Source organism: Accipiter gentilis, chromosome 23, assembly GCF_929443795.1.
Source record: "Accipiter gentilis chromosome 23, bAccGen1.1, whole genome shotgun sequence".
Classification (NCBI taxonomy): Eukaryota; Metazoa; Chordata; class Aves; order Accipitriformes; family Accipitridae; genus Astur; species Astur gentilis.
Window position 1 is genome coordinate 7,053,789 of NC_064902.1, and position 11,812 is coordinate 7,065,600.

The 11,812-nt window shown below is 45.7% G+C and overlaps 2 protein-coding genes across 5 annotated transcripts in view; both read left to right on the forward strand.

The window, feature by feature from the left end:
* The window catches only part of SFMBT1 (Scm like with four mbt domains 1), an 85,090-nt gene extending 76,818 nt beyond the window's left edge, over positions 1 to 8,272 (forward strand). Inside the window, exons 18-21 of the mRNA XM_049826390.1 lie at positions 599 to 777; positions 961 to 1,206; positions 1,727 to 1,855; positions 2,734 to 8,272. Coding sequence (XP_049682347.1) covers positions 599 to 777; positions 961 to 1,206; positions 1,727 to 1,855; positions 2,734 to 2,874 — 695 coding nt within the window. The 3' untranslated portion in view covers positions 2,875 to 8,272. The remainder of the gene's footprint in view (positions 1 to 598; positions 778 to 960; positions 1,207 to 1,726; positions 1,856 to 2,733) is intronic.
* Positions 8,273 to 10,775: 2,503 nt separating this feature from the next.
* Positions 10,776 to 11,812, forward strand: part of STIMATE (STIM activating enhancer) — a 38,362-nt gene continuing 37,325 nt past the window's right edge. Inside the window, exons 1-2 of one of the 4 annotated variants that reach the window (XM_049826407.1) lie at positions 10,913 to 10,992; positions 11,608 to 11,669. Coding sequence is in view for 1 of the 4 variants with exons in the window: in XM_049826408.1 (XP_049682365.1) it covers positions 10,803 to 10,992 (190 nt within the window). In the remaining 3 variants the exon portion in view is untranslated. Of the gene's footprint in view, positions 10,993 to 11,386; positions 11,670 to 11,812 lie in introns of those variants that run through there. The other 3 variants (XM_049826408.1, XM_049826409.1, XM_049826406.1) reach the window with 3 other exon arrangements.

An 11,812-nucleotide genomic window follows, 5' to 3' on the forward strand; every position in this document is an offset into this window, starting at 1 on the left:
AAAATTAATTCTATATTAAGTGGTAGAACCATGGCTTAACTTTTTGTTGTGTGCTTAAAGCTCTATCTCTTTAAGACAACTTTTGGGACAAGAACTGACTCCAGTATTGTAATTTAAGTGGCGTTGTAATTGCTGTTACCCATTTGTTGTGCAACAAAATAAAACACCTTTAAGCTCTTTTCTTAGCTTTTAGGTTTTTTAGGGGTTTAGGGTTTTCTTAAACTAAATTTAATCATTTGACACTGTGAGAACAAAGTGCATTGAGGCCATGTTTAAAAACTACAAAACATCACAAAAAGCGCCATTAAATTGGACCAAGTCTGTGGCTGATTTTTGTATAAAATCTGATAATTTTGGGCTTCTCAAAGATAAAGGAAGTAAATCTTTATAGGGCAAATAAAATTGATTAGTAACTCTTCTTCCTTAAAGCAAATTAAAGAGGAAAATACAGTCATACTCATTTTGAAGTTTTGCAGAATTGGGATTTCTATTGGGAAATGTCCTTCTACTGATTTTTCCAGTCCTGACGATGGACAAACATAACTAGTGACATTGAAGGTGCATTTCAACATGCTGCTCCTTTCTTCTGTCCTGGTAGCACACTATTATGGAAAGCGGAAAAACAAGCGGATAGGTAGGCCTCCGGGTGGCCACAGTAACCTGGAAGTAGCCATGAAGAAACCAAATAAAAGACGGAAGAGACGAAAACATTTTTTTGTTCATAAGAAAAAACGTTCTTCTACTTCAGTGGATAACACTCCAGCTGGATCTCCCCAGGTATGAAACTGGCAACAACTTTTAATAGATACGGTATGTGATCTTTGACCAGCTTCATTTGAAACAACAAAGTGTTCCTTGTAACCTCAGGTTATAGCTGACAAATGGGTGGCAATTGTAGCTTTTGTCCTAAACTACCATTTTCTTGTTTCATCACTTTTTTTTTCCCCCCTACCTCTACAGGGCAGTGGAGGAGAAGAGGAGGATGACCAGGATGAGGTAGATGAAGAATCTCTGACTGAGGATAGTACCTCAGAGCACCAAGATGAATTGCTTGAAGAATCAGAGGTATCAGAGAAGAAATCACTGTCATCCTCTCCTACACAGAGTGAACTGTCTCATTCCCTGGCTCAGGACCGAGACAAGCGGAAGAGGAAGCTTAGGACCTTTTCCTTTTCTGATGATGAAAATAAACCTCCTTCACCAAAGGTAACTTTGAATGTAGATTTCTGTTCTAGCTTGCTCACTGTTGGGCAAGCATGAATATCTTGGGAGCATTAATCATCATAAATGTGTACTCATAAAATAACTCTATTAACCCATAAAGAGCATTGTGAAGACACTACAGCATGATTAAAAGTCATTCTTTTTATTACAGTCATATTACAGAACTGTAATAAAGACTAAACAGAAAGCTGTAGATAGAATGGTGAGCTTTCCATTTCCCAGCTGTTAGCACTCCTCGTGGTTCAACAGGAGCAGTGATGTGGAGTCGACCAAATCCTGGTTTTAGATCCCTGCTTACTGGCTCTAATGGTGTTATAGCCTCCACCCTCAGCACAATGCTGTTCTGCACATCTCTGCTAACCAAGAAACCTCTACAATTTGAGCTCTCATTAGAGCTGTATTTGGCAGCTGAATATTGGAGTGTGGGGGAGTAGAGGGGGGTGTAGGTCCATTGCCTATGTAATATTTTGGGAATTCTTTTTGTGCTGGGTGGCTTGTCTAGGACATAAAGATGGAAGTTGCTGAAAAGCTGCAGCTGGACAGTAACCCTCTGGAATGGAGTGTGGCTGACGTTGTACGATTCCTCAAATCCACTGACTGTGCACCACTGGCGAGAATTTTCCTTGATCAGGTATCATTTTCTGTCTGTTAAAATGTTGAATCTGTCACTTTTCTTCTTATCCTCTAATGAATCACAAAAAGAAGCTAGTTTAAATTTATAATAGGGTTATGAGAAAACAAATGCACGTGTAACCTTCTGCACTTTGGGGAATGACCAGAGTTTTTCAAGTTTCTTAGTACTCGGTGGAGGACGTTTTGGTCTGTGGGGCATCCAAGTCCCTAAACTATAGGGAATGCCTACAACCAAGCACCATGAAGGCAGGAGCCTGTTTTCTAGGAGACAGATTTTTGCAACTTGTGTTGACTTTTCCAAATGTTAAGTATTTTCTATTTTGCAGACTAACTGCAGGTATCACAGGGTTGTACAGCTGTAAAACAAGTGAACATTTTTGTGTTAAAGTATGACAACTAAAGTACAAACATGAGTCAAGTTAACATCGTACGTGCATCTTGGTTAAAATTTTCCATTAAAAAACCCCATAGAAACATTGTCTATTAAAACTGTAATACTAGAACTAATGATGAGTATGGTTTGTGGTAGATGTTCCAGAAAATGTACTTTTCCCTGTAGAACCTCTGTTTCTATAGAAAGATGCAGAGGTTAGGTAAAATGACTTTCTGCATTAAATTTCCTTGGTTTCTATTGTTAGGTTGATTTTTTCCAATAACTTTTCATGAGATTCTGTCCCTTAGCCAGTGAATTTGAGCTGACATTTTAAGAAAGGAGTTAATTTGTTGTGCGAGAGAGATTTTTAAGCTGCGTGGAATAGTATGAAAGAAACATCTAGTTCACAAATGGTCATGAATTTGCAATTACAGCAAGCCAAAGCTGAAGGAGCAGGGAAAATAAAAATGCAAAGTCACTATGGAGTTTTTGTCTTCTGACAGGAAATCGATGGCCAGGCGCTGCTGCTGCTGACCCTGCCCACTGTTCAGGAGTGTATGGACTTGAAGCTTGGGCCAGCTATTAAACTTTGCCATCACATTGAGAGGGTCAAACTTGCCTTCTACCAGCAGTTTGCTAACTGAGGAGCAGCCAAGTTGAAGCGGACCTTTGAAGCACAACTACGAAAATATGCTCCTTTCTCTCTAGCAAGGAAAGCCAAATGAAGTTAAGCTGAGGCCCTGGTGCCCTAAGAGCATCTGTCAGCCTCAGTTTTTCACTTTGACAAAAGGAAGACAACATCTGGAGCAAAATGCCAATGCAAACATAGGGGCTACTCTACCAGCTGCCAGCTCGGGAACACAATAGTCTCTTGCTCTATGGTTCCCTTTTTTTAATGTATTTTTTAATGATTACAGAAAAGTCTCCTCTGGTGGGAAATGACATTTCAATAGTTCTGTTGTCACGGAACTTTAAAAGGAGAAACAGATCCTGTTTACGTTAGCATGTAGGCTGCCAGAAATAACCTTTCTCTGTTCCTGATGATTCACAGAATCCCCTTCCCTCCCTGTGGACGAACACTTGCTTTACCACAGCACTGGCTTTGGAATGTGCTCTTTGCACATTCGTGTGTTAATGTTGAGATTTTAATGAATTTGTTCATTGTTAGGACAACAACATGGCCACAGGGTTCTGAATGTACAGTATAGCAAGAGTGTGGTTCCTTTGGGGGGGGTGGGGGTGGGGGTGTTTATTTTGGTTTTTTGTTTCGTTGTTGGGTTTTTGCTTTGTTTTGTTTTTACTACCTCTGTAGCCTGAACAGTAGAAGTGATGAACTAAAAAGGGAGGGAACTACTTCTGGACAAATTGTCTGTAGCTGCACAGCAGTCTCTCATCGGTAGGCATGTCAGGAGTACAAACCAAGATCAGCATACAGAGCTTCTCTTCCAAAGCTTTAGCTGAAACCTGTGTAGGCTTTACCTGGATGTTACCTTTTTCCCAGATGTCACAAAACTTAATTATTTTGCACTTCTCTTACAGACGGGCTGTAGGAAAAAAGGAAGGAAAGAGAAAGTGCCTCTGCATTTTCTGTATTTTCATTGTCAGATAACTTTTTTTTTTAATTGTGTGACGTTATTTCCTTTTTCTTATAGCAAACAATTGGGCCATGTACACAGAGCCTGTCAGCAGACTTTTGCTTTGCTACCTGAACATCTTTTATAGAGAATACACTAAGGAAACTGCGATCAATAGAGGACTGCAACTTAGCTCTGCCAGTGTTTGCATACTGGAAACTATCTTACGAGCATGACTTTGTATTTTTAACTATTCCAGCTGCTCAGGATCAGACTTGATGAAAATGTGGGGGGTTGGGAAGGGGGTTATGTGCTTTTTTTAGAGAAAAGGAAAAGGACCAGAGGGACATCTAGTTCCATCAGTAGACCCACAGTACAATGAACTGCTGGTTTTAATTTCCAGGATAATAAAACCCAATCAGCCACTTGCTGTAGACCTGTGCTTTACACTTTAAGTAACAGGGCTTATGTTACTTTCCATTAAAGTTGTGGGGAAACTTGCATTGGGCTCAAGATCTGCATCAAATAAGCATTAGGTTTCAGATAGCTTGCATTCATTCACTCCGCCTGTTCTCAGAGTATTTGAAGGAGCACAGGCAGGAACTTTATGTGTACAGCCCTGGTCCTTTACCTCCTATTCAAATACATTTTTGCAGAAAGCCCCTGGCATACTAAGGCATTTGAGGTAGGAAGGTGCTCACTGCAGGAATTTGTTTAGGAAAGACGCATTTGCTGGTTTCTGATAAACACTGGTCACTCTGGTCAAATGGATTGATTCAACCGTCCCTTAGGCCTCATGTGATTGGTTATTCTGATGCCGTGAGCTGTAGGATTCAGCAAGGAGGTTGTCTGTAAACTAAGAGCTGAGTTTGCACAGCCTGTATCTGCATCTGCCACATAGGTGTTGAGGGGGAGCTACCTCCAATGAAAACTGTTTAGAGTAAGCAAAGCTAAGTAACTGGGGTTTATTTCTTTTGCCCCTTAGAATAACTGCGTAGTGAAGGCAGAACTATTTACAAAAGTGCTAAAATCAGATTATTTTTTTTTCATTCCAGAATCAAAATGCAAATGTCAGACAGACTGTTTACTAGCTGAATATTCTTGAGGGAGAAAGGGCAGTGTGTAGCTAGGACAATTTTTTCTCCCAAGTTGTAAGCAGAGTCTGAAAACATATTTAAATTGAAATCAAAGTGCCCCGTCTTCTTTCTCACACCAGATCTGTGGCCAATAAATGGATGGTTCAGCTCTTCATATTGTGCGTAGGTCATCTGCCTGTACTCTATTCCCTTCGGACAAGCTCAGTGATAAGCCATTAGGCCTGAAAAATTTTTGGAAAGAAACACTCCTGCTTTGCTGTCAGCACCTTGTCTTGAGAAATGTGACCAGCAGAGAACTTCTGGGCTGGAAGATGATGCTTTTGGATCATATTTGTCATTCTTTAGGGTTTCCAGAATTCTATTGCACTGATGTCCAGGAAAATTGACCTGCATAGCCAAGAGACGTTGCTTCCGTCTTTCTCTATGGACAGATAGATGTCTTTTTAAGTAGTTGTTAGGAGAGAACAGAGCTTAAAGGGTAATTTAGTGAACCTGTTAACATGGTGCCTAGGGTTTTAAGTACAAATGTCATACTTCTTTTTCTCAGTAAATAAAGCAGTCAGCAGTTTCAGAGGTTAGTGGGATACTTACCGGTCACCTTTGACATGTTTTATAGGCTGGATTTTTCTGCCTTGTTTTGGGAGGCACTGACAGTCTGGTCCCAATGGGATCTATTTTTGTTGAGATTTTCAAAAGGGATGTTTTCATTATTTGTGAAATGTTTTTATGCTGCACACGGGTACTGTACACTCTGTTTCCTGGAAAAAATGCACTCTGTTTTATTGCTGGATTTAAAAGGGATAATTGGGGCTTTATCTTGATGGATGGGGTTTCTACTTGACTCTGTTTCAAGTTCCTCTTTCTCTATGCGTGGCAGATGGCACAACTGCACTTATGTTTGTTCATCTTACTCCAACATGACTTGAAATCAGCTCACGCACTGCTTTAGTTGCTCTGTTTCTTCAAAACTGGATTTTGGGTAGCTGATGGCTGAATCTTGACTTCGGGTGATACTGATGTTTCACCGACAGGAGTTGCTGGGACTGCAGTAATTCAGGCTTCAGGGATTTGTGCTGTCCTCTACCACATCATTCACCATAAGATACGACAAAGCTGGAGTCCAGGAGAAAGGCAGTGATGTGTTGCAAATGTCTTCACTACAAAAAAATGAGCCCTCCATTGGGCCTCGTGTACTGCTTACGTGGAGGGTAAAAGGAGATTACCCTTGGCCGACCCATTGAGGGTTTGTATTCTTGCTTGTCTTATTTTCATATGCATTGTACAGTCTTGGTTTCGCACATCATAGCTTTAGAAACCTGGTGGTGCCTCCATATGGCACTCGTACTGTGCAAAGCTTAGCCTTGTTAAGCAGAAAGATTTTGTTGAATTACTATGGGGTGCTTTCTGCATCAACACAAGGATTCCATAATAGAGAATATTTGACCTCCAGAAACATCATGGGAGGTTAATGTGGTAGAGTTATCCCCCAAAGCATGAGCAGCTTGCAGTCCATCCGAAACTGAAAGCAGTCCTTCCAGAAGAGGAGAGGTACAGCACTGATCCTGGTGAATGAAGACTACTTTTTTCCTAATGCTAAACATTTCTGAAAGTTGCTCTTTGAGGAATGAAATAAAAGGCAGATTCATTTGTGTGTTGTATAGAACTCCAGGAGTGTTTGCAGTCTCTCCTGGGATTAATGGAAACAGTACATACAGAATTCGGGAGTGGTCGTTGAGATTACTTTCTCTTGTCCCAACTTTCAGCAGTATTTTGTTGTTGCTTTAGGATTTGCTAATGTTTATTCTTGCTTCCAATTATGCTTTAAAGGAGGGAAGGCGTATTTAGCTGCTAGGTCCACAGAAGTGTAAATATATTTACAGTTGACTGGACTGAGTACTCCATTCTTCTGTATGAAGTACAGAGACTTGGTACATTGTTAGCAAAAGGCAAAGTGGCCAGAGAGATTTTTGAATGTAATGGAATAGGCTTCAAAACTATCGAGCTCAAATTGGAGACTGCATGCCTTTGGACCAAATCTATTGTTAGAGGAGAAGTTACTAGATGAAGTAGCCTTACCAGAAAGCCAAAAATACGATTATCCTATACAAAGCTACTCCTTAACCAGTTCTGTCACATAGTGGCAGATTCGGTACTGCCTACTGTGAGCTCAAATTACCTAAAAGTAACTAAGCACAAAGATGCGGGCTCTGTCAGGAGACTTCAGATGTTGGCTGAAGGCTCCATTTTAAAGGGATTGTGTGCTGAACCCTACTTCAGAGTGCTGCCGACCTTCCCCAAACATGCATGTAGCCTTGTTTTCAAAGGCAGCCTTTTGGGTGAAGGATTAGAGTGGGACTTGGGAACACCGGTTACAACAAGCCTCTTTTATTGTTACGCGTTTTTTCTAAAAAAAAAAACTTTAAAATAATCTGTATGAAATATAGCAAAAATGAGTTAAGGTTAGTGACAATTTGTCTCCACGGTCATTTCTAGCTTCCTCAACATCGCATCTGTTGTTCTGAAATGCACCAGACATATAAATGGACTTTTTGATGAGAAGACAAAGTTACTCTGTTAGGTGCAAAGCCAGCAGTGTTTGGCTCAGCTTTAAGCCATGGAAGCGAGCAGGTCTTGCGCTGCCAAAATTCAGAGGCAGTAGGTCTAGCTGACTTAGCACAAGCATGGGCACAGAGCCTATGGAAGTCCTCTAGCCTTGCACAGTTCAAGAGGAACAGGCCTTCTGCTTGAGACACGGGGACGGCTCGCTCAAGTTGCATGAATGAACAATGAGGTCTGGGCACAAATGAATTCTTGCCCACTCTGAAAGTTGTTGAGCACCAGTTTCCAAGAAACCTCGTGGAAAAAAAAATTCTGGAGGTGTCATGTTTCTCCTCTCCTCTTTCATTTCCTTTTTTTTTTTTTTTTTTTTTTAATTTCTGTTTAAAATTTTAAATAATCTTTGTAGACAATCAGGTCTTCTAGGAGACTTTACCCTAAAGGGTACCTGCTCTCCACCTGTGGGCCTCTTTCTTATACTAACTCATTGGAACTGATGCACTTTTCCTGTATTTTGCCTTTTTTAATTAGCTGCTTGTTCTTAAACAAAGATTTAAAACCATATTGTGTTGTGTCCCTTCTGCTTGTTGTTTTATCTTTCTTTAACTTTTAAATATATATATATATGCAGTGAGACTGAAGTACTACATGGAAGAGAAACATGCACAAGAAAATATGCCTATTAAGTCCCACCATTGTTTGAGCAGGTGTAACAATTTAATCAGAGGATTTTTTAAAAAAATATTTTGGATGGATATTTTGCTTGTTTTGTCTGTAAATAGTGTACATAAGTTTGTGGTATATGACAGTTTTAAGTGGTTGTAAGAAAATTAAAAAAGATACTTAAACTGTTACTGATGGCTTTGGTATTAATGTAATGATAAATGCGGCTGCTTACCATGAGCAATTTTCCATCTTACAAAAGCACGGGGGAAACCGTGTAACATGTTCCATTACTTGCATAAAAGGTAAATGCAGACCACGTAAATACCACTTGCACGAGCTTTGTGTTAAGAGCTTGATTGGGTTGTGTACAATTCCCTCAAATGCAGGAGTCCTAGTTATCTAAGCCTTCTTCTAAGGTAACAGATTTTGTTTCACAGGATGCTGACGCTAATATACAGGAGCTGAGGACAGAACCTACGAATCAGGGTAATTTTCTGCTATTGCTTTCTCTGAACATAAGGAGCTGCTTGGTACAATCCAAAGCAAACCTTGCAGATGCTGCTGCTCCTGCTGGATGGTTTTGTAAAGGTTTACACCATCCCGGCAAGTTGAAATTTTAAAAAGAGCTGGCTTTGCTTTCTCTGACTAACGTGAGGATCCACAGGATGTTTCAGAAACAGGTCAGCCTCGTAAAGTTCTTGTTTCCTTACTCGGCGTTCCAACAGATTGTACTCGTGTGCTCAGCGGCACTTGTTCCTTGGCTGCACTTCAGTCGCCTTGAACTGATTTTATACTGGGTGCTGAAAATGCACAGGAGTGGGATGAAACTGATTTGCTTAACACTGTCTTTAAACATCTATAAATATGTAGGATTTAATGTAAACCTTTTACTTGCCTTCACAGAGCACTGTCTACTTGAAAGAAATCTCAAGGCTAGTGAATAATAGCACATACCAGGAGGCAGATTTTTGTTGTCTGCCACAGGTTTCAGAAGGGTTTGTAGGAGTCAGGAGGAGCTGAAAACCCTTGAAGAGGTATTTTTAGGGAATGATCTATTTTAAAGCATGGAATATGGTGTAACACGAGGCATAAACCCTTCAAGTTATGTTTTCAGATTCATGTCTGAAACACAGATTTTGTGTGTAAAAAGCATTAGGTAGATCTTTAACCAGCATAAGCATCCCGGTCAGGTATGTGTGTGGAACATCGAATGTTCAGCAGCAGCTGTGAAAGCTTAAAAACCACTCCTAGGCCACAAGTAAATAGGTCAGGACCATGTTTGAAGTGCAGTGCTTGATGGCTGGGATCCCTGTGTGCAGGGGGGAGAACAAGCAACCTGCTTTGGTCCTTGCCCTTTCTTTCAGGTAACTCTATTTGCGCTCCTGACCTCTGGCTTTTGACGCAGCTCAAAGCAGAGGAGCGTTGACATGGGGTGCAGAGGCGCTGGGCAGTGCATTTTGGCTGTGTGCTCTGAAAGTCTGAGAATTGAGAGCGTTTCTTTTTCTAGCTGCAACTTCCAGACGTTTATGCACAGCGTAAATATCAGAGAAATCACTGCGGCGTGCCGGTACTCTTGGGCATCGCCTGCCAGGAAGGACGGTCTTGTAGGTGGGCTTGTAAGATAGATGCAGCAAATGTCATTATTTGAACAACTCTTGCTTCGTGTGCTCTGCCTCAGTTTCTGATAGATTTAAACATACTGTACTTACTGGGTCGTACGTACAAGTACATTCATATTTACACTGGGATTTCAGTTATTTAAAGAAATTCAAGAAACGGTATAAGAAAAAAAACTAGACTGCAACGTGACGTAGGCTGACCCCACGCTAACAGTAGGAGCCTGAACTGGGGTGCCCGGTGCTGGGGGGGGGCAGGGTGGGACGGGGCCGGTCAGACTCGCTGCTCAACAGGCGCTTCCTTTTCTAAATGGAAGCGCTGGCGTGTGACGTCTTAAATCCATTGTGCCACCGGTTGCCCCTTTAAAAGAACAAACATTTTTGCTGAAGAGTCCAGGTCGTAACTTTTTCTTCCTCGTTCGATGTCAAACTTGCCAGACCCAAACCCGGGGGGGGGGGGTGAGCTAGAGCCGTTGGGGGGGCAAAACCTGGCCCGGCAGCCGTTCTGACCCAGGGGCTCGGAGCCCGGCTGGGCTGCTGCAGCCAAACCGCGGGCAGGCTCGGGGGACGTTAACGGCACCGGAGCCGGGGCTGCGGTTGCAGCTCCCCCCTCACGCACAGGGGCGGGGGGGGGGGACACCCCCTTCGGGCGGCATTGCCGGCTGGAGCGTTCGGTTTGGGGTCCGTGTCGGTTTTCCCCGGGCGGAGGGGGAGCAGCCGGCCCGCTCACCTCCCGTCCTTCTCCGGCCGAGACCCGCCCGCTGCCCCCCCTCCCCGGTGCGGGCTGACCCGCTCTACCCGCCAGCCGCCACCGCGCTCCTCGCCGGAGGCAGAACCGGCAGCGCGGGAGGCGGGGCGGGGCGGGGCGGGGGCGGAGCGTGCGGCTCCGCGGCTCGGCCAATGGGCGAGAGCGGCGCGGCCGGTGACGCGGCGGGGCGGGCGACTCGGCGCAGGAAGCGGGGCGAGGGGGGGAGGGGGCGCGGCCTCGCCCGCCGGTCGCGACGTCGCCGCCGCCGCCGCCACCGCCATGCGCCGCTGAGGCGGGCGCTGGCCGGGCCTCGCCATGGGGGGGGCGCCGCCGCCGCCGCCGCCGCCCAACGGCAGCCTCGGCCTCACCGACGGCCCCCCGCAACCGGGCGGGGGGGCGGCGGCGGGGCCGGGAGACCGCGGCTGCGAGAACGGGGCCCTCATGGACAGCTTCGGCATCTTCCTGCAGGGGCTCCTGGGCGTCGTGGCCTTCAGCACCCTCATGCGTGAGTGGCGGAGGGGGCGGGCCGCGGCCTCCGGGCCTCCCCGGCTCCGCGCGGCCTGGCGGGCGGGGGCGGGCCGCGGCGGCCGGGTCCCTTCCTCCTCGGGGCGGCGGGGCGGGGGGGGCTCGGGCTCGGTTAATGGTGCCGGGACCTCGGCGCTGCCGTCCCGGGAGGGGCGCCGTGCTGTCCCGGGCCCTGAAGGGCCGCGGCGGCCTCAGGGAAGCGCAGCCGCGGCCGGGGGCTTAGCTGGTGCCCGGGGAGCTGGAGCGGGGCCGTGAGGTGAGGCTGCGGGGCTCGGCCCGGCAGCCCGAGGAGGCTTCTCCGCAGTTGCCCGCGCTCCGACCCCGGCGGGGTCCCGACTCCCCCCACCCCCACCCCCCACCCCCGCGGGGCTGGAGCCGGGCGCCAGCGCCCGCCGTGCCGCCGGGGGGAACGGCTGACGGGCTTCGAAGGCAGACGGACGGACAGACGTTGGGGGCGAACGGCGTTGTTTCCCAGAGACTGCGCTTCGAGTGCTTCAAGCGAACGCAGTGTTTGAAATTTGCTTCCCTGATGCTTGCGCCCGTGCTGATAACAGTTTATCGCCTCGGGGGCGGGCACGTATTCTGCTTTGAACAGGACCGGCAAGAAGCGGCGGTGTGTGCGGAGACACTCGGGTTTAGAATACGCAAAAGGAAAGGGTGAGGCACTGTCAGTTTTACTGCAAGTGCACCTTGTCGTGTCATCGACAGCGAAGTGAGGCACGCTTGTTTAAATTGCAACACGCTACGCTGCGCTTGCTTAGAGCGTACGCTATACCTTGGAGTTGGAGCCGCCGGTGAGC